The 21,426-nt window shown below is 45.9% G+C and overlaps 1 protein-coding gene across 4 annotated transcripts in view; it reads right to left on the bottom strand.

Moving 5' to 3' along the window:
• Window positions 1–21,426, bottom strand: part of LOC135211204 (uncharacterized) — a 180,539-nt gene that overhangs the window by 23,865 nt on the left and 135,248 nt on the right. For all 4 annotated transcript variants that reach the window (XM_064244434.1, XM_064244432.1, XM_064244433.1 and 1 more), the window contains 2 exons: window positions 12,816–12,976; window positions 402–2,436 (listed from right to left, as the gene is read on the bottom strand). In XM_064244434.1, coding sequence (XP_064100504.1) covers window positions 402–2,436; window positions 12,816–12,976 — 2,196 coding nt within the window. The remainder of the gene's footprint in view (window positions 1–401; window positions 2,437–12,815; window positions 12,977–21,426) is intronic.

The raw sequence follows: 21,426 nt of genomic DNA, 5'->3' as shown, positions 1-21,426 counted from the left end.
AGCTTACAACCGTCCAGCTGCCGCTAGTTACCTTCCTATTGTAAAAGGACCGATGGTTTGTATATCGTACCGGAACAACTGTAACTGGCCAAAGATCTGGGCCAGGAACCTTCATAGATCTGTCCTAAATCTGGCCTGAGTTTAGCTGGAGAAAGACGATTGGCCACAAAGCATATATTAGTGACTTCCAACCACTGAAAATACTGTTGAGTGAGATGTTGATTGCTGTTTTATTTTATTCTAAGAGGGACCGAAATGTCTGTGATGATATGAGTGTATGAAAGGGTTAAGTAGGTAATGGGTTTGTATGAAGAATTTTAATCTATTAAATTTTTAGCAACTAAGTAAATAAAAATGCAAAAATTATTCACATTACAACACTTTCTGATGAATTAACATACCTTGCCTTTTCTTCCCACAAATCCTGATCCCCTAATTCTTGCTCTCCCAGTATATTATTTGCCACTTCACTAGGACGATCACACATTTCTGAAAAAACTGCATTTGCACCTCCATCACATTTCAAGGGCAGAATACTCGTATACTTATCAGGAAAAGTTTTTACAATTTTAGCAGACACAGATGCTACATTCTTAGGTTTAAAAGCATGAATCTTTGTTGATGCTACAGGTGTGACTAAACTATCACTGGTAAGGACTGTTACACCTGCTAGTGGCACGTGGTCATTTTCAGAAGGCAACACTGAAGTCTGCAAATTCTTCACTTTATTATCACTTAATCTTCCAATAACAAGCGGTGATATCTGAACTTGCTTTCCTTTTCCTGTTGTGCTACTACACTGCACAACACTTATTTTTGATGCAACATTACTTCCTTGAGAGGATACACCTTGCACTCCTGTTGATAGCTTTGCTAAAATTCTTCCATCTGACGTCAAAATACTTGCTCTGTCTTTCAAATTTGCAGTCATCCCCTTTAAATCTGATGTACGAACAGTAAAAATGGTGTTTTTCATAGGAGATGGCTTAATGGTTGCATTTCCCTTTGTGGAAGCACTGATTATTGTTCCTTTTGGTAAACTTCCTGATGATATCAACTGACCATCATTAGTAACTAACTTTAGATTTGATGGTTGGCCTAACTGAGACGTTAACCTTGCTGAAAGTGATGCATTTGATAAAACCCCTTCCTGTGATTTGGGTTTCTGCTTATCCTGTAAGATCTTAACTGGCATGATTTGAATATTACATTTAGTACCTTGTGGAACTTTAGCTGTAATTAACTGTCCTTGTGCTTTTTGTAGTGATGCAAGATTAATACCTTTAATACCACTCTTTGATAACAATTGCTGCTTGACATTAGTATTACCATCTTTAATTCCAACTTTAGATAACAGCTGCAACAAGGCACTTTGGGATAGATTCCCAGATTTCATAAGTACTGGTTTTGACTGCACTGTATGGGTTAGTTTTTGAGCATTAATTACAGATGAATCCCTATCAGGTACTGGACTTACTTTTGTAACATTCTTATGAGAAAAATTTAGAATCTTAACTGCAGTACTCTGATTATTCCTTACATCAGCATCAACTGTCTTCACCACAAGAGAAGGAGCTTCAACTTTACTTGCTGTTAATGTACTGGTATAAGTAACGCTATTCTTGCCTGCAGTTTCATCTGTTTGACTTCTCCCAGCCAAGTCCCTGGCATTCTTGTTTGTGCCACTTTCTGGTACTGCAAGGAGACTAACAGTTTTTGAAATGTTTCCAGATGCATCATGCACGACATGATTCACAGCAACTTCTGCCTGAGGAGAGGATTTTGGGACACTATGCTCTCCTTCACCAGTCTCAGCTTTAATCATACTGGTATCATTAGATCTCATGTTTGCAATCTTTACTGCCAAAGAATACATATGAGCAGGAATGAAATATGGGACAAGCCTGCCATCAGGCTGTCGGACATGAATTTTACACATCTTACTTTGAATGCCATTACTAGCAGAAGGTTTGGATGTTGATGTCTCTTTAACTGGTACAGCATGACTGTCTGGATTAACACTTTCAGATTTCACTACACTGTCATTAACATTCTGAATACTAGGTACCAAGTCACACTTATTTTCTCTCTTGATATTGATTAATTTATTTGGAGAGTCATTTTCAACTACATTTGTCTTTTCACTGACACCACTAATTGTACTTTTACAGTTTTCAACAATCATGTACTTGTCTGTAGTAACATTTTCTTCCTTTACCAGTTTTACACTAGCACTGGTTATAACTGGAGATATTTCTCCACCATGATATACTGTTATATTTTGGTCAACCCTAGATGATACTGTACCACTCTTGAGTTCTCTCTCCAGCTTAGCAGGGATTTCCTCATCTTTCAAAGTCAACTCTTCACAGATGTCCTTTGATTCTCCTAATGATGATAACTCATAGACCCAGACATCATACCAATTTTCTTTACCTGAAAAGAGTAACATTTGAAGGACTTACAAAGTAATACAGCAAGCAAAAGTAAATAACAAATTTGAAGTTTACAATACTTATTCCATAACAAATTAGTTTGACATATACAGTACCTTTAAATTCATAAATTCTAATGCCCAGAAATTTGAGGCAACAACCTTCATAGCCAATAACCTTAAATAGTTCAATGCTCACTGACTCCATTTATCACACTTCCTGGTGAAGGACTTTGCTAGAGAGTGTCTCTACGGTTTGATTTGTTTGTTTCATCATAACCCCTAGCTAGAGAGTGTCTCTACGGTTTGATTTGTTTGTTTCATCATAACCCCTATAATCACATGAATGGCAACATTTGAAAGACGTCCACTTTGTATTTGCGTTACATTAATGGAATACAATCTGTTGACTTTCAATATGATATTGTTAGTATACAATAAAGTTTTGTACATACTTACCTGGCAGATATATACTTAGCTTAGGTCTCTGACGTCACGACAGAAAATTCAAAACTCGCGGCACACGCTACAGGTAGGTCAGGTGATCTACCTTACCCGCCGCTGGGAGGCGGGTGTAAGAACCAGTCCCCCTTTCTTGTCAGGTTATTTTCTTCCACCTGTCTCCTGAGGGGAGGCTGGGCGGGCCATCAATCGTATATATCTGCCAGTAAGTATGTACAAAACTTTATTGTATACTAACAATATCATTTTTGTACATGAACTTCCCTGCCAGATATATACTTAGCTGATTGACACCCTTGGTGGAGGGAAAGAGACACATACTTACTTAGAAAGTGGGGACAACACATGTTAAAGGAATACATAATATAAACCTCTGGTTCTTACTGATTTAGGCAGAAGACTTGATAGTTACTGTCATATTGTCTGCGTTGCCTAAAGAGTCTCAGCGAGGGCGTGACCTATGGCTGAAGAACTCTTTGGGTCTACCAATGGGAACTGAGTCCACTTACTTGGCAGAATCCAAGCAGGATCTGGTCAATGGGGATCAACCCGCTTACATGCCAGAGCCTATCACTACCAATTGCAAGGAGCCTCAAGCACAACCGATCACCTAACCAAATACTAACATTAGTATACGAAAGAAGGAGCTGCCTCCTGCAACCTCCTTCGTACAACCAAAAAACTCAAACTTAAAACTAACAGGGAAAAAGGATTAAAAAGGATGTGTTTCAGCTCCCTGCCCCAGCACTGAATCCGCCGATACGTAAGGGCCTAGCCCAAAACACTTATCATACGTAATCGATACGTCCCTTAGGTAGTGATTAGAGAAGACTGATTCACACCTCCAAAAAGTGGCCTTCATAAGGTTTTGTAATGACAAATTCTTCTTGAAAGCCAAAGACGTCGCGATGGCCCGTACTTCGTGCGCCTTGACTTTCAGAAGGTTAAACTGTTGCTGATTGCAAGAAGTGTGTGCTTCTCTAATAATATTCCTGATAAAGAATGAGAGTGCATTTTTAGATAAGGGCCTACTGGGGTCCCTTACAGAGCACCAGAGATTGCTCTCATTAGCGGCAAGTCTTTTCTTCCTCTGAAGATAATATTTCAGGCTTCTGACCGGGCAAAGAGATCTCTCCTCTTCTGTCCCGACTAAGGAGGATAAGCTTTTGATTTCGAAGCTCCTGGGCCACGGCGAAGAAGGGTTTTCATTCTTGGCTAGGAAAGCCGGAAGAAAAGAGCAAACCGCGGAGCCTCCTTGGAAACCTACCTCACCTTCTAGAGCCTGCAGCTCGCTGACCCTCTTCGCTGACGCTCAACGCACAGAGAAAAAGAGTCTTCATCGAAAGGTCTCTGAACGAAGCAGCATGGGGAGGTTCGAACCTTGAGGACCTCAGGAAGAGCAGCACGACATCAAGATTCCAGCTAGGCACTAAGGAGGAGGTTCTTTTAACCGTTTCAAACGATCTGATTAAATCATGGAGGTCCTTGTCCTCAGATATGTTTAATCCTCTATGACGAAAAACTGAGGAAAGCATGCTCCTGTATCCCTTGATGGTGGAGACAACCAACCCGCATTTTTCCCTCAGGAAGATAAGGAAATCTGCAATCTGAGTCACAGAGGTACTGGAGGAGGAAACTTTATGAGTCCTGCACCAGCGTCGAAAACATCCCACTTCGACTGGTAGACTCTAGATTTGGAAGGTCTACGTGCATTGGCAATAGCCCTTGCAGACTTTGCCGAAAAGCCCTTAGCTCTGACGAGACTCTTGATAGTCTGAATCCAGTCAGACTGAGAGCGGGGAGGTTTTTGTGAAACCTGTCGAAGTGGGGCTGTTTGAGCAGATCGACTCTTAGAGGTAGGGATCTTGGGACATCCACCAGCCATTCCAGTACCTCTGTGAACCAGTCGTGGGCGGGCCAGAACGGAGCTATCAACGTATCCTTGTTCCCTCTGACGCTGCGAATTTCCTTAACGTTTCCCCTATAATCTTGAAAGGCGGGAACGCGTAAAGATCCAGATTCCTCCAATCCATCAGGAATGCATCTATTGCCACTGCTCTTGGGTCTGCAATAGGGGAGCAGTATAGATCTATCCGCGCATTCCTGGAGGTCGCAAATAGATCGAGATGGGGCCTGCCCCACGTCCTCCACAGCTCCTGCATACGTCCGCGTGCAGAGTCCACTCTGAGGGAAGGACTTGATTCCTTCTGCTTAGCAGATCCGCTCTGACATTTCTTTCTCCCTGTACGAACCTGGTGAGAAGCCTTATGTTCCTTTCTCTGACCACAAGAGGAGCGATCTCGCTGTCTCGTACAGGGAGAAAGAGTGAGTCCCCCCCCTGTTTCCGAATGTAAGCCAGGGCTGTAGTGTTGTCGGAGTTGATCTGAACATATTTCCCTTTTACGAGGGGTTCGAAGGTCTTGAGAGCTAACCAAATCGCTGTTAGCTCCTTCTTGTTGATGTGCCAGGACACCTGATCCCCCATCCAGGTGCCTGACACTTCTCTCGACCCGAGAGTAGCTCCCCAACCTTTGTCCGAAGCGTCTGCATACAACACTAGGTTGGGGTTCCGAACCTGCAAGGAAAGGCCTTCCTTGAACAATAGAGGGTCTAGCCACCAACGTAGATCCTCCTTTATCTCTTGCGAAATCTTGAACGCAAAGTCCAGACCTTGATATTTCCGATCCCAGTTCCTCGTCAGGAAGAACTGTAGGGGTCTGAGGTGCAACCTTCCTAGAGAAACGAATTGCTCCAGCGAGGAGAGTGTCCCCAACAGACTCATCCACTCCCTCGCTGTGCATACATCTTTCTCTAGAAAGATTGCTACCTTCTCCAAACCTCGGGTTATCCTCTCTGGGGACGGATACGCCCGAAAAACCTGAGAAGCCATCAGAATCCCCAGATAGATACGCTCTTGACTGGGGATTAGCTGTGACTTCTCGAAATTCACTAGCAAACCCAGAGAAGCTGCTAGATCCAACGTCACTCGTAAGTCCTCCAGACATTTCTCCTTGGATTTGGCCCTGATAAGCCAATCGTCCAAGTAGAGGGAAATCCTCACTCCCTCGAGATGAAGCCACTGGGCAACGTTCTTCATCAGTCCTGTGAATACTTGGGGGGCCGTGGAAAGGCCGAAGCATAGGGCCCTGAACTGAAAAACGTTCCCTCCCCACATGAATCTGAGATATTTGCGAGAAGAAGGATGGATTGGCACATGGAAGTAAGCGTCCTGAAGGTCCAGCGACACCATCCAGTCCCCGGGACGAAGAGCTGCTAAGACTGATGACGTCGTCTCCATAGCGAACTTCCTCTTCTTCACAAAGACATTCAGGGCGCTTACGTCCAGAACCGGTCTCCATCCTCCTGAGTTCTTGGGAACTAGGAACAGATGGTTGTAGAACCCCGCTGAAAAGAGGGTCCTGAACCATTTCTATTGCCTCTTTCTCTAACATCAGCTCTACCGCTAGAGCGGAGGGCTTGATTCATTAGTGGGTCTTTGTATTTGGCCACCAGTGCCCTTGGAGTGGTGGTCAAGGGTGGTCTCGAAATAAAGGGAATGAGGTATCCCATCTTGATGATCGCGAGGGACCAGTTGTCCGCCCCCTTTCGTGCCCAGACATCTGCAAAGTTCAGAAGTCTGGCACCCACAGTTGTCTGGAGGACACCCGAACTATTTCTTGGCCCTAATAGACCGGGAGAAGGTCCTTCCTCTTCTAGGTGGTCTCGAACCTCTGGAGGAAGAAGAGCGAGACGAAGGTCCTCCTCGAAAGGGTTCTTGCCTACTTTGAGCCTCTTTCTTCGTCTTCTGCTGAAACGAAGGTTTCGGAATTCTAGCCGAGCGAGCTAGCATATCCTGCGTCGCTTTTGCTGATAACGAGCTGGAGATATCGTTAATAGTCTTCTTGGGGAAGAGTTGCGGGGAAAGCTGTGAATACAGCAAGGAAGCTCTCTGTGCGTGCGAAACCGCCTTGGTAAGAAAAGAGCAGAAAACGGCCCTCTTCTTTACCACTCCTGCACCAAAAAGTGAAGCAATTTCCCCGGAACCGTCTCTCACTGCCTTGTCCATGCAAGACAGAACTGCGTGAAGGTCTTCAGGCGAAAGAGTGTCTTGTTCTTGAGTCCTCTTAGCCAACACTCCCAGGGTCCAGTCAAGAAAGTTAAAAACTTCTAAGACTCGGAACATTCCCTTCAGAAGGTGATCCAACTCGCTCATACCCCACGTCGTCTTCGCAGAATTCAGCGCCGAGCGACGTGCGGAATCGACCAACGAAGAGAAGTCCGAGTCTGCAGAAGAGGGAAGAGTTAGACCCAAGGGCTCTCCTGACTCGTACCAGAACCCCATCTTACCCGTCAGCTTGGACGGGGGAAAAGAAAAAACTGTCTTGCCCTTCTCTTCTTTTGAAAGTAACCAGTCGTCAAAGTTCTTCATAGCCTTCTTCATAGACACTGTAGGCTTCATCTTAACGACTGAAGACTTCTTAGCCGTATTGGTCGTTGAAAATAAGGACGGAGGAGACGGAGGAGCAACGGCCGAAAGAGACTCCCCAAAATCTTGCAAGAGGAGGTCTGTAAGTCTCTTATACGAAGAAACCGAAGCATCCTTGGGCAAATCTTCCTCCGAATCAGCAACAAATTCTTCCGAAGAATGACGTCTAGAAGCTCTACTGCCCGGAGGAGAGCTAATCCTTGGAGAGCGCCTGTTCGGAGAGCGCCTACTAGGCGAGCGCCTACTGGGAGAAAAACCACCGGGAGAGCGCTTACACGGGGAGCGCCTACCAGGAGAGCGCCTACCAGGAGAGCGCCTACTTTGAGAGCGCCTCCCAGGAGAGAGCCTACTAGGAGAGCGCCTAGTTGGAGAGCGCCTAGTTGGAGAGCGCCTACTAGGAGAGCGCCTACTTTGAGAGCGCCTCCCAGGAGAGAGCCTACTTGTTGAGCGCCTGCTAGGAGAGCGCCTACTTGGGGAGCGCCTACTAGGAGAGCGCCTACAAGTGGAGGCCCGTCTGTCGGAAACAGATTCTAACTCCACAGAAGAGCGTCTGGATAAGGGAGAGCGCCTATCAGGCTCTCTGCGCCTGCTAGGCTCTTGGCGCCTGCCATCCTCAATACGCCTGCCAGGCTCTAGACGCCTGCCACGGGGAGAGAAAACATCCACAGATGAATCCCTGTCAGAAGCGCGGCGCTTACAAGGCTCTGAGCGCCTATCCAATCGGGAGTGATCTAACGGAGGAGAAAACTTCCGTTGCCGCCTACCAGGCTCTTGGCGCCTACTAGGCTCTTGGCGCCTACTAGGCTCTTGGCGCCTACTAGGCTCTTGATGCCTACTAGGCTCCGAGCGTCCGTCAAAAGGAGAGTGGCCACCAGGCGAAGAACTCTTCCTTCGCTCCTGACGAAAACGAGGCTCTTGACGTCTGTCAAGCTCTTGACGCCTAACTGAAGAGGAGCGGAAATCCTGAGGAGAGAGCCTGCCTGGCTCCTCCTTACGCCTAACATGCTCACAACTCTTGCTGGGAAGAGAGGAGAGCCTACTCGGAGAAAGATCCCGAGCTCCAGCCTGCACTTCTGACCTCCTACTAACAGGCTCAAAAGCTCTTCTAGCCAAAGGAGATTTAGCCGAAGGAACGTTCTTAGACTTCTTCACCGGAAGTGAGGCGTCCTTCCGACGATGAGAAGTCCCGGCAATAGACTCCGCTAAAGCCGCAATCTGCGCCTGCAGACCCGCCAGGATACGCGCAGGAGATCTCTTAAACTCCTCTACAGGGACGAAGTCCGAGAGCGAACAGAGAAGCGTAAACCGGACGAAATCTTGGTTTGGTTCTCTTGCGTTCCACTTCTGGCTCTTCCGCGAAGGATTCGGGGCTGGAAGGAAGGGCGCAAGGATCCTTCCAGGGCCTCTTGAGAGGGCGAGACGACTCCGATGCGCTCCATCTACGCTGAGGAGAAGGCGACGAAGATGACGAGAAGCACTGGCGCAATAACTCCTTCTTGGTTCGATCCAAGGCAGCCTGGGAACGAGCAACAGGAACTGCCGAGGGGACGCCTGACCGGTGGGGGTTCTCCCTAACCTTCCTGCGGCTTCGACTTTCCTCCTCCACTGGGTCTGGGAGTCTGGAAGAGGTCTAGGCCTGGAAGCGTTAGTGAGCCGGTCAGACGCACCCTCCACTGCACTAGGGGCACTGCACTGATCACTTGCACTATCATCACTCTTACCTTGTCGAGAGCGAGCGAGGCTCTCCTTACTCCTGATCGAGGCTCTCCCAGAAGCAACTTCCGAAAACGAATCTTCGGGTTCAAAGCTGGGCGCAGGGGCTGAAACTGGAGAAAGGAACTACTTCTACTACAGGATTCTCAGCGTCAACTTCACTCACCCTCGATCTACTAGAACTCTTTGAAGAAGCCTTGCGCACCCTATCCTTCTCTAACTTTCTCACATAAGAAGAGAGAGCCTTCCAACCATCCTCATCCAAATTCTCACACTCTTTGCAAGGGTTAATAAAAGAGCATTCATTCCCTCTACACGACTCACATACCGAGTGAGGATTTAATGCAGCTTTAGGCAGCCTAACTTTACATTCCTTCTCTGAACAAACCCTAAATAAACTAGGTTTCTTAACTTCAGAATCATCCATGATTATAGATATGTAAGAGAAATCCAAAAGAAAAATCCAAAAAAACAGTCCAAAAAGCGTATGCCAAGCCAACAAACAAAGGGTACTTCACCAAAATCCAAATCGTCGGCAACGAGAACGAATTTTAACTATCGTAAGGACTGAACAACAGGTGTTGTCCAGCCGGCGACAGAAAATAATCTGACAAGAAAGGGGGACTGGTTCTTACACCCGCCTCCCAGCGGCGGGTAAGGTAGATCACCTGACCTACCTGTAGCGTGTGCCGCGAGTTTTGAATTTTCTGTCGTGACGTCAGAGACCTAAGCTAAGTATATATCTGGCAGGGAAGTTCATGTACAAAACTAATGAAGCACTAGACAGTCTGTACCCTGTCAGAGCCAGAGCGGACAATCCAAAATAGCACCTCTGAAAATGTGACTGTCTGAGAGGACACGGTTGTTGAGGTAGGTGCCTAAGGAAGTCGACTAACAGATGCACCAAGTCTGGGAACCCTTCTTTCCAATTCAGTCTTGCAAAATCGTATCCGTCCTCCAGGCGAGAGATTCCAGGATTGGAGAACAGAATCTTGGAAGTCTGTAGTTTTTCGAAGTCACAAAGAGGTCTACGGAAGGTCGACCCTACAGTCTCCAAAGGTCCTCGCACACTAGTTGATCCAAAGTCCACTCCGTTGGAAGGACCTGATTCTGGTGACTTAGACCATCCGCGAAGACATTCACCCTCCCTTGGATGAACCAAGTCAGCAATGACATCTGATTCCTTTCTGCCAAAAAGGAGAAGTTCTGAGTCACTTGAAAAAGGGAAAAGGAATGTGTTCCCCCGTCGAATTGTCAGAATGGATCATTACCGTTTTCCCTGTTCCCCAGATGAGTTCCCCAACCGAGGTTTGAGGCATCAGATTACAATTCTAGGTCTGGGTTCAACAGGAGGAGAGACTTCTCTTCTTGAGGTCTTTCTTCTGACGACTACCACTAAATGTCTTGTTTGATTTCTGACATTATCGGAAACACATATGAATCCTGTGAAGTTTTCTTGCTCCAATTCACTTTTAGAAAGAATTGTAGTAGCCTCATGTGGAGCCTCCCTAGCTTCAGAAACTTTTCAACTGAGACCAGTGTTCCCAGAGGCTCATCCAGAGCCGCCAAGCATTCATGAAGGGACAGGAACCGTCTGACAGAAAGGAGACAAGAATTTACTCTTTTAGGGGCAAGAAAAGCCAGAAAACTCCAAGAGCCCAGAATCATTCCCAAATAAAGAATCTGTAGAGTGGGAATGATCTCAGACTTCTCAGTGTTAATCAAAATAGTACCTAGTTTTTTCATAAGAAGGAGCAATTTTGACAGGTCCTCCGCGCATTTGTCCTTCGACTGAGCTCTGGGTAGCCAGTCATCCAAATAAAACGAGATGGTTATTCCCAAAAGATGAAGCCATTTTGCCAGCAGAGCCCGTTTGTGAGTGAAGACCTGCAGCATTGTCGACAGGCTAAAGCGTAACGCCCCGAATTTGAAAACCTTTCCTTGAAAAACAAAGCGGAGAAACTTTCTGGAATCTGGGGACATGGATGTGAAAATATGCATCCTTCATGTCCAAGAGTTAGTGACACAGGAGCAGAAGAAGAAAGTATTTAAACTTTTCCACCTGTTTTATAATCGAGCCTCCTCTTTATTGCATTGCTATTCTGCCCCTGTCCTCCCTACTGCTCACCACAACCTCTGTTTTATTCGCATTCACCTTTAAGCCACCCCTCTCTAAAGACTCCTGCCACTCTCCAACCCTTCTCTATAGGTTTTCCTCATTTTTGGCAGTTAGAATCTGGAAGGTAGAAATTTGAACCATAGGATAGGACCTTAAAGTCATAGTTATCACCAAGCAGGGGAACCAAGGAATGAGGCTCAAGACTGGGCCTGCCACTGACTGGGAGAGAAAGTGAACATGTGGAATAAAATTAGACACCACATATAAGAAGTTGAAGGTGAACCATCAGCAAGTCCAAGCAAAGGTTAACTAGCAAACCTAGCATGCTTAAAGGTCCCTTGTCTGCCATGAAATGATGAGCAGCTGACTTACCTGATAAGAAGGAAGGGTGTTTGATCACAACAAAAAGTTTGTACAGGCCCTGAATGAGAGACAATATGAATGTGCTGCAGGATTTCTCTCTCCTATCAGCACAAGTATGCAATTTGAAATTGGCTGAATTGAAATGCAGCCTCCTGCCAAGTGTCCAGGGCATTTTTGGTGTGACGGACATTGTGAGTGCAGTTAAGACCATAGTGCTAGTTGCAGTCTTTGAGTTAGAAGGTCTCAGATTTAGTCAGTCACTTCTGTGGGATTGTGCGGCCAAACTAATTTCTGCTGATGAATACTGCCTCATATTCTTTATCTTTGAAACTATAGAAGAAGCTGCTGAAAAAGATACAATTCTGGAGGAAATTAATGATAGAGAGTAGGTTTTTGTATGTAAAACTTACCCAGTATATTTATATAGCTAAGAGCTCCTACCTATGGCAGCCCAGCAATTGAAAATCTACGGTAGCGCTAGTTTCGGTTATGGTGTAGCTGAAATGCCCCGCCCACTACCAGGTCTTAGAGAGGGAACAATCTGGCAGAGAGCTTCAATTCATTTTTCTGCCGGCTCCCAGTGAAATGAAAGAATGCTGAATATACCATTAGACTTTACAGCTTATCAAAAATGGGATATCAGGCATTAGTATATAAAAGCTGTAATTCTCATAAAATAATTGTAATTCCCCAAAACATTTTACAAATTTTCACTTCATATCATGTAGCCATTACTGCTGCACAGCAGCAGCTCAGAGGCAAGCAGGTGTACTTACAATGGCTGGTAGCAGCAGCAAAAAAGCGCTTACACAATCACAGAAGGTAAAATACTCATCAATGAATATTAACTCTGAGGAAAAGGCAGAGACCATTACCACAGCACAGATAAGAAATTAAATGGGGAAATGTGTTTGATAAATAAAAATCATGAAGAAGCAAGAGCATAGGAATAATAAAATTTGGAAGCCACAACAACCAGATGTTGCGTGCTTGACATCACAGAAAGCAGCTTCATTGCTGTTACTCCTACCATAAATGGACTTCCTAGAGATGTAATGACTGCAGGATTAGCTACATATATCGATAAGATTCTGCTCAAAAACTGGCTTACTCAATGTCAGCTCCCCTCATGTCATCAGTATTTATGAGTCGTTATTCTAAATTCAATGACTACATAAGACTAAAAGAAGCAAAAAATTTAGTATCATTTATACATGCATAATAGCAACACAACTTACCTAGTCTCCAAAGTCCAGTAAGAGCCAGAGGATCATCTGGTCTACTTAATACCAAAGGATGAAGAAGCTGTACTTTCTTGTTCCTAGTGTCTTTAAAATTCAGTACGATCTGCACTTTAAATTCACCCCAACCACGTCGACTAAGGGCAAATGGAGGATGTCTGAAAAACATAACTTCTATTCAGAAGAAGGAAGTCAACTATCATTTCTAAAAGGGTAACAAAAAACAACTTTGCATAAAAACTATTATTTAAATAATCTTTTGCTGTTTTCACCATATAAACAGTAAAAGTTACTGGAAAATGGGCTATACAGGAAAATTCTGATTAAAACATATTGATATCTATAAATGCATGATAATAATGATGGTGATGTATCTATGGCTTAATTTTTTTATGCATCTATGGCTTCTTTTTTTCTTATTACACAGGGAAAAACATAATGGAAAACTTAATTATTATATACCCAACGACCAAAGTCATGGCACTGTCAGCAGAGGATGTAAAGCCATTACTACTAAAATACTATTCAAAATTCACATCTACACAATATTTAATTTGTTTTGTATTTTAACCCATTTTTTAAATGAAATTGGAACAATTTCTGTTTTCTTGAAAAATGATATTTCCATAATAAAATAAGGTTTTGTATATACTTACCCAGTAATTATATAGCTATTAGTTTCCACGTATGGCAGCCTAATTCAAATTTCATGGATAGCGCTATGATTGCTCAATGTAGGTATAGATATAGTGCCATCCCCCAATGGCAATACGTACTAGGAATGACTTAGCTAAGCACTTCATTCTGTTTTATGCATAATATCCATCAGAGCTGATCATATATTTACTGGATAAGCACATACAAAACCTTATTCTATTATAAAAAAGGGATTTTGACGAAGGAAAAATCTATTTCTGGGTGATTGGCTCGTGTCGCCCTATGAAAGGATCCTTAATATCATTCTTTCTAGGTAAAATTAATCTAAAATTACCAGAGAAAAACAAAATTAAGAAAATGTCAGTAAAACTGACTCGCTCACTCTTAAAAAGAAGTGTCGGTATGGTAATAGGGGCGAGTGGGAATCACTACCACGAGACATTCACCAATTAGAACTTCCAATCAGAATCCCCTTAAGAGAGAGCTGATACCAAAGGCGATGCAGCCGCTACTACTACTACTAGAGGACGCCACGGACAGCAGCGCCCCTAGCAGACATCCTTAATCTAAAAAACATCTTGTGCTGCATGGGGGGGGAAAACATATAGGGTGGTTTCATAGGGCGACACGAGCCAATCACCCAGAAATAGATTTTTCCTTCGTCAAAATCCCTTTTCTGGGCTCAGCTCGTGTCGGCCTATGAAAGAGTACCAGAGAAACAGACAAGATGGGAAAAAAAGGAACAAAACGAAAAGCAGTTGTAAAATGATGGATATAATATAAGTAAATCAATTACAGCATACAAACTAAGTACTTAAACTAACTTATACTAAACAGTAAAATAACAGAACGTTAGTAATTTAAAGTACTTAAAAACAGTAATCACAGTAAATTACAATGATGCAGTGTAATATAAAACAAAAGGAATTTACTTGAAAATATTTACAAAATATACAAACACATTGTGTCCTACCCTAGCAATAAAGGGTAGGTACACTGAAGTACACCATCAGTACAAGTGTGGATGTCCCTAGCAAAAAAATAAGGGACAATCCACTATATGATTCAGCGGCTAAGGCTAGGATATACCGAGTAGCATGGCGATAGGGTCAGGCATGTTGGACTGATGTAGGTAGAAAGGAGACCTGGATCTATACTACGACTACTCTACAGTATCAGGGGAAACAATGTTTCCCGCTGCTACTGCTGAAAATTTTTAAAGATTCCAAGGACTTTAGATAATGACGTTTAAAGACTGTCGGGGATTTCCATCCAGTATACTTTTTAAGATCCTCAAAGTTCATATGTTTGAAAGTAATTAATTGAGGTGGCTACTCCCTGATATCATGTGCTTTTGGGAATGAATCAGGATTGGCTTGTTTAATGAAGTAAAGGATTTGTTGCCTAATACCTTTTACTGACAACAAGTACCACCTTTTTCTCTCATGAAGAGAGCACCTGAGGATCTTGATGAAGTACGAGATAGAAAGGCTCTAAGAGTTGATACTGGGCAGAGAGAAGGATCCTGGGGAAGTGGGATAACTTTCCAAGGGCCCACCTTGCAAGAGGATCCTCATTTTTTGGTTAAAAAAGCTACGATCCGGAGCAAGTAGAACTTCTCCTGATGGGAGGAATTCCACATGACCCGCATCCCTGGATAGAGCCGACAGTTCTGAAATTCTAGCTCCTGAAGCTAGGCTTAATAAGAATAATGTCTTTCTCAGGAGCATTATGAATGTTACAAGACGAGTTGTCAGTATCTGAAGCTAGTTTGAGGACATCATTTAAGAACCACGAAACTGCAAGTAAGCCTTTGATAAGGGTCTAAGTCTAGCACAGGCTTTAGGGATAGACGTGAAATAAGATTCAGTCAGATCTATCTGAAAACCTACTTGAAAGATCTTCTTCAAAGCCGATTTATGAGTGGTAATAGTGCTAGCTGCTAAACCTTTTTCAAACAGGATCTGAAAAAGGATATAGCTAGATTAACTGTCATGGTTGTAGTGTTCGATTCTTTCAAGAAAGATGCTAATTTTTTAACAGCTGAGTCATATTGTCTAATGTTGACTCTCTCTTATCTGATTCTAGGAAGAGAATATTCTGTGGATCAATATTAGCATCTTTATTAGCCGCAAACTTCATGAAGTCCATAAAGTTAGGGTCTGGAGAATTCCTGAGGAAGCGAACACAGTCCTCATTTGTACTGATTGTGATAGCTTGGGATTGGGGATCCGTTGAGGTCGGAGGCCCAATTCCAGAAGAAGAGGATACCAGTTGCTCTTGGGCCAGTCCGGTGCAATCAGAGCTACTATCCCTTTGAAAGACCTTAGTTTGCTTAGGACTTTCAAGAGAAGATTCACTGGAGGAAAAACATAAATTTTCCTCCACTGATTCCAATCCAACGACAGGCGTCCGTGGCATAAGCCAGAGGGTCCAGGTTGGGGGCCACATAGCAAGGGAGCTTGTGGTTGGCTCTCGCTTGTGAGGCGAAGAGATCCACTTGGAGACCTGGGACTCTCAGGCTTATCCACTGGAATGACCCGTCGTCTAGAGACCATTCTGATTCCAGAGGAACTGACCGGGACAGAGCGTCTGCTATTCACATTTCTTACCCCTGCCAGGTGAGTGGCAGACAGATGCCATTTGTGTTTGTTTGCTAGGGCAAAGATGGCTATCATGACATGATTCACATGCTTGGATTTGGACCCTCCTCTGTTGATGCAATGAACTACCACTGCACTGTCCAAAACTAGCCTTAGATGAGACTTCTTCGGGGGAAGCAGTCTCTTCAAGGTAAGAAATACTGCCATTGCTTCCAGAACGTTTATGTGAAGCTGGCGAAATTGAACTGACCAAGTCCCCTGAACCTGTTTGAACTGAGAGTATCCCCCCCACCCGGACAGGGAGGCATCCGTGTGAATGGTTAACACTGGAAGGGGATATTGAAGGGTACCTTCTGGCTAAGTTCTTTTACTTTTGACCATGGACGGAGTTGATTGCGGAGGATCTGTGGGATTACTGACAACTTGTCTCGAGATTTGGTGTTTGCTCTCGATCGCCAAATTCGATTTAAATCTTTTAGCCTTGCTTTCAGGAGGATATCTGTTACCGAAGCAAACTGAAGGGACCCTAGGATTCTCTCCTGGTTTCTCCTTGATGTTTGTTTGCATTTGAGAAATTGCCTGACAGATTTTGCTATTTCCTTCCGTTTGTTGGCCACTGGAATTGACAGATTGTGGGAAGACAAATCCCATTGGATTCCCAGCCACTGAAAACGAGACTCCGGGGTAAGTCTGGATTTCGTTTTGTTTATCTGGAACCCCAGATGTTCCAGAAAGTGAACTACCTTTTTGGTGGCTTCGAGACATTCCTCGACGGTTGGTGCCCAGATCAACCAATCGTCGAGGTATGCTGCTACCATGATTCCCTGAGTTCTCAATTGCTGTACAACCACTTCTGCTATTTTCGTGAATACCCTGGGGCTACATCAGACCGAAGGGCATCACTTTGAATGAGAATGTCTGATTTCCTAGCCTGAATCCTAGGAATGGGCGGAAGTGCCTGGCTATAGGGATATGATAGTATGCGTCTGTAAGATCGATGGAGCATGTGACGGCTCCACGCGGAAGTAAGGTCCTTACTTGCGAGAGGGTAAGCATCTTGAACTTGTCGCAACGAATGAAAAGAGTTTAGCTTTGACAAGTCTAAGATTACCCTTCTTTTTGTTGAGCCTTTCTTTGGCACGCTGAATAAGCGACCTTGAAATTTTAGATGCTTGACTCTCGCAATAGCTCCTTTCTGAAGGAGTTCCTCCGCGTAATCTGTCAATTCCTCTGATGGTATTTGGTGGAATGATTTGATTGGAGGCGGATCTTTGATCCAACTCCAACCCAATCCCTTGGACACTATGCTCTGTGCCCAATTGCTGAACCCCCACCTGTGGCGGAAGAGGAACAGCCTCCCTCCTACCTGGGGAGCTCATTGTTGATGGGCGGGTTGACCACCACGCCCTCCTCTGAACTGCCTGCTCCTTGTCGCCCTTCCTGCGACCACGCCTGGCGAAAGTAATCCTCTCGACCCTACCCTCTCGGTTGTTTGTAGCCTTGAGCCTCAAATGTAGGGTTAAAGGCCGGCGAGATTCGTAGGAGGTCGACGGCTGTGATTGAGGAGACAACAGGAGGATGGGCTGGTTCTGTTTCGAACTAGCAGGTTGTCCCTGTTGGGTAACCGGGACGGCCTGCACAAATTGCTGCTGTTGCTGGTGTTTCTGATACGGCTGGAACATCTTACCAGCCTTCTTTGGTTTCTTACCAGCAGTGGGGACGGATTCTTGTTTCCTCTTTGACGAAATACCCACCTAGCTCTAAGGCTCTGGTTGAGCCTAGCAGCTCGTGGTGCACTTCATTAACAGCGGACTCTGGGAAGAGATCCGCTCCCCACATGCTAGAAGCCAAGAGTCTATTAGGCTCGTGCCTAATAGTACACTCTTGCAGAACGTGCTTTCGGCAATTCCTCCTAGCTTGGAAGAAGTCGAAAGCATCTGTTAGGACCGTCTGAAACTGGGATTTTTTGCCAAGATCTTAAAAAGCGGTTCCGTGCATATGAGAGGAGCAGCCATTTCCGTTATTAAAGAGAATTGAGGGACCTGCCAAACCTGGTTCGCGCGTCGAACTCTGCCTGAATCAGGGAATCAGGCAGCCTTGGCAGCTTACTCGCCGAACTGGTCCATGGCGCAGTCCGGTTTGAGCTTACCAAGCGTGAACGTAGCTGGCAAGTTCATTCTCCCACCAATTATCTCCGAAAGCCGGGAAGAGCGGAGAAGTAGACTCCGCCTCCCTTAACTGTGGCATGGGCTCATCCTTGAGGACTGCCTGAAGGGTCTTCTCTACTATTTTCGTGGCGAACGGAAGAGAAGCCTCCTCTTCCGTCGCGAAAATAGTAAAAGGACTCTTATAGGCCTGGAGCTTAGTGTTCGTGCACTCCCAGTCCTCAAGGCAGTGAACCCATTAACCCGCTGGGCATGATTCCCTACTGTATAGAACAGACTCTCTAGAGATCTTGTCTTCCCTAGTAAGAGCCGTTACAGCAGCCTAGCATAAACCGATGAAAGTCTGCGTCAGACCCGGAGGGTAAAACTCGAAGTCCTCAATCCTCCGAGTTCCACACTCCGGGATAGAGATCATCCCATCCTTAAAAGGAGCGTAGGCAGCTACTCTCCATGGATTCTCCATGGAGAAAGCTGGCAGAGAGTCGTATGGCGGGAGTTGAAGAATGCCAGTGCTTGGCACTGGGGAGACTGGAAGAGGGACCTGAGAAAGCCCAGCTACTCGGTCCTCATTCTCTCTAACCCTGTTAGAGAGATCTTGTATGGACTGGCCTGATTGAGACAGATCGTGCTCGACAATTGTGCGAACATCTGCTCGAATCTCGTCCCCAGGCGGAGACTTGCGAGCCAACAACTCGCCCACCTGTTGCATCACCACTGCTGAGAAAGCAGTGGGATCAAAGGTGCTAGGTTCCTGCTCCTCCCACCAGGCGCGGTTGCCGGAGTGGAAGCGGTGGAGGCAGGAGAAGGCATTGGCTCGGCGGAGCGCGAGCCTTCTCCTTAGAAGCCTTGCTTCTAGAGCTCTTCGAGTGAGAAGAACTCGGCTTGGCTTTCACCGCGTCGGCGTAGGAAGTCGAAGACTTCCTAGCCGAAGAAGACGAAGACGACTTCCTAGAAGTTGTCTTAGCTAGAGTCTTCGGTTCTCTCTGTCCCTTCACCTTTGGGGGTACAGAGAGAGCGGGAGGGCGGGTAGGGATCTCAGATCCACAAAGCCTTGGAAAGAAGCGCTCTGAAGAAGGGACAGGAGAAGATCCAGGAGCACCCAAGGAAAGACCTTGGGCGCCCGACACACCTACCTCAACCAACAAATCCTCTGTCCCTACCGCCATGGGCTCGATGTTTAGGTCCAGGGCAGCGACGTCCGGGACCGACTCCTGGGAAGCTACGACCCCAAAGGATTGCTGGAGATCTTGCTGGATGGAGGCTATCAGAGGGGCTGCGGACAAGGGGTCAACATACCCAGTTGACTTGCCCGCAGGGAAGATCTGGACGGCCAGCTTCTTGTCCAGGACGTACGGCTGGCCTTTGGCGGCGTTCTTCCCGAAGCCGCCCACCCACGCTTTCAGGGTGGCGAGGGCGACCTCCCTCACACCAGTAGCCTGAAAGAAAGGGCGAGATGAGCTTCTAATGGCGGAACGGGGTTAACAAACTTATGACTAAGAGTTGTTAGTAAAATGATAAGGAAGCCTATAATGGACTTACCCCATCTCCCAGCTGACCGACTAGGTCGTAGCAGATGGCGCAGGCTTCTGGGTGCCAGACGATCATCTCATTAAATGACGTGGCACAAGGGGCGTGAGACCTGCACTCATCGTGGCCGCAGGGGTCGTACAACGTCGCGTTGCACGCCGGGACCTGACAGTTGGTAGCCTGTAAGTGGAAAGATACATGAGTATCAGGAAAACAACTTACAGCCTAACAGTTGCTCCGCTGGTGCCAGGGAGCGATAAAGTTAGATTAAACCAGAGCCCCGCCATAATACGTGTGGTAACAAGGTTGGTTGGGTGTCCTAGGCTATAGCTCCGCTGATGGCGGGGACACAAAAAGAAACCAACCAGGAGTGGTGGTAATTGGAAACCACGACGGAAAATGGCGGGGATGGTAGATATACAAATAATAAAATTAAACAATTCATTGTAAAATTAGGGTATATCCTTAAAATAACAATAATAACAAACCTTTCCCCACCCGTCTACTAGAAGAGTGCACGGGTAAGAAGCAAGCTCCCTTCCGGTAGCGGGGGGAGAGAGATGTAAGGATATAGTAGGCAAGCAACCGACCACTAGTAGTCCCCACCCCGCCCGCTGGCGGAGCCAGTAATCTATAACCAAAGGTGCCCCGGCTGCGACGGCAAGGCTACCTTTCCGTTATAGCGAGGTAAGGTGGCTGAGCAACTGGGGAGGGGGGAGGAAGGTCTCGGCGTAACACGGCGGGAGAGAGAGAGGGGGGGGGGGATGGCCTACTCCTCCCCGCCTCACCGACTACCCGCTCGGAGACCCGGTACCTCATGAGTGGTCGCCCTATACCCCCCGCTGGGAGGAACCCCTGGCCACCTCAGAGAGGGAGAGAGAAGGCGACTGAGGTTGTCATGGCAACCAAGGGGTCCCCCAGCCCCTCCCTATACCAGGTAGGGAGGGCAGGGGCAGGGTAAGGTGCGATGGAACACGTGACCGCAAGTGGCCTAGGCCGCCGAGCAACACAACCGTGGGAGGGGCCCCACGTGAACCAGGCTGTACCAATACAAGGAACATGCACCTAGGCTAGCCTAACACCCTAAATGTAATATATATACATCGAAAAGATGGAAAAGACACTTTTAGTAAAAGAGAAAGAAGCCCAGGAGGAGGCAGACTGTTCCAAGAAACAGAAGCCTACTCGGAGCCAGCGATAGCCGATGAAGAGCAAGAGCCGGGATGCTGGGCGGGAAAAATAATAATAGCCCTAAATACCAAACTAAGAGAGATGGTAGGGGGGCTAAACTAGCTAAAACTCGATGTAAAAGACAATGAACGTAACATAGTAAGCCCATAAGTATAAGAAGTCCCAGTATGGAGGACCGGGAATTCTTAACGAGGCAGCATGGCGCCACCACGAGACAACCGGGAAACCGTATATGACCTATTAGGAGGAAAATACTGGTACCCGGAAGATAAAAATGTGGTAAAACATTACTTATGAGTTACTTAACTTAGCCGTTGCAATTGCAGAGCGTTCCATGGTGAAGAATAGGATAAATCCCGAAATTAGCACAGCACAGAAAAATAATGCGTCTTGACGCTAGCGCTAATAATTAAGGATGTCCGCTAGGGGCGCTGCTGTCCGTGGCGTCCTCTAGTAGTAGTAGTA

This window comes from Macrobrachium nipponense, chromosome 4 (assembly GCF_015104395.2).
Source record: "Macrobrachium nipponense isolate FS-2020 chromosome 4, ASM1510439v2, whole genome shotgun sequence".
Lineage (NCBI taxonomy): Eukaryota > Metazoa > Arthropoda > Malacostraca > Decapoda > Palaemonidae > Macrobrachium > Macrobrachium nipponense.
The sequence above is the reverse complement of the archived record's forward strand: the minus strand, read 5'-3'. Positions and strand labels throughout refer to the sequence as shown.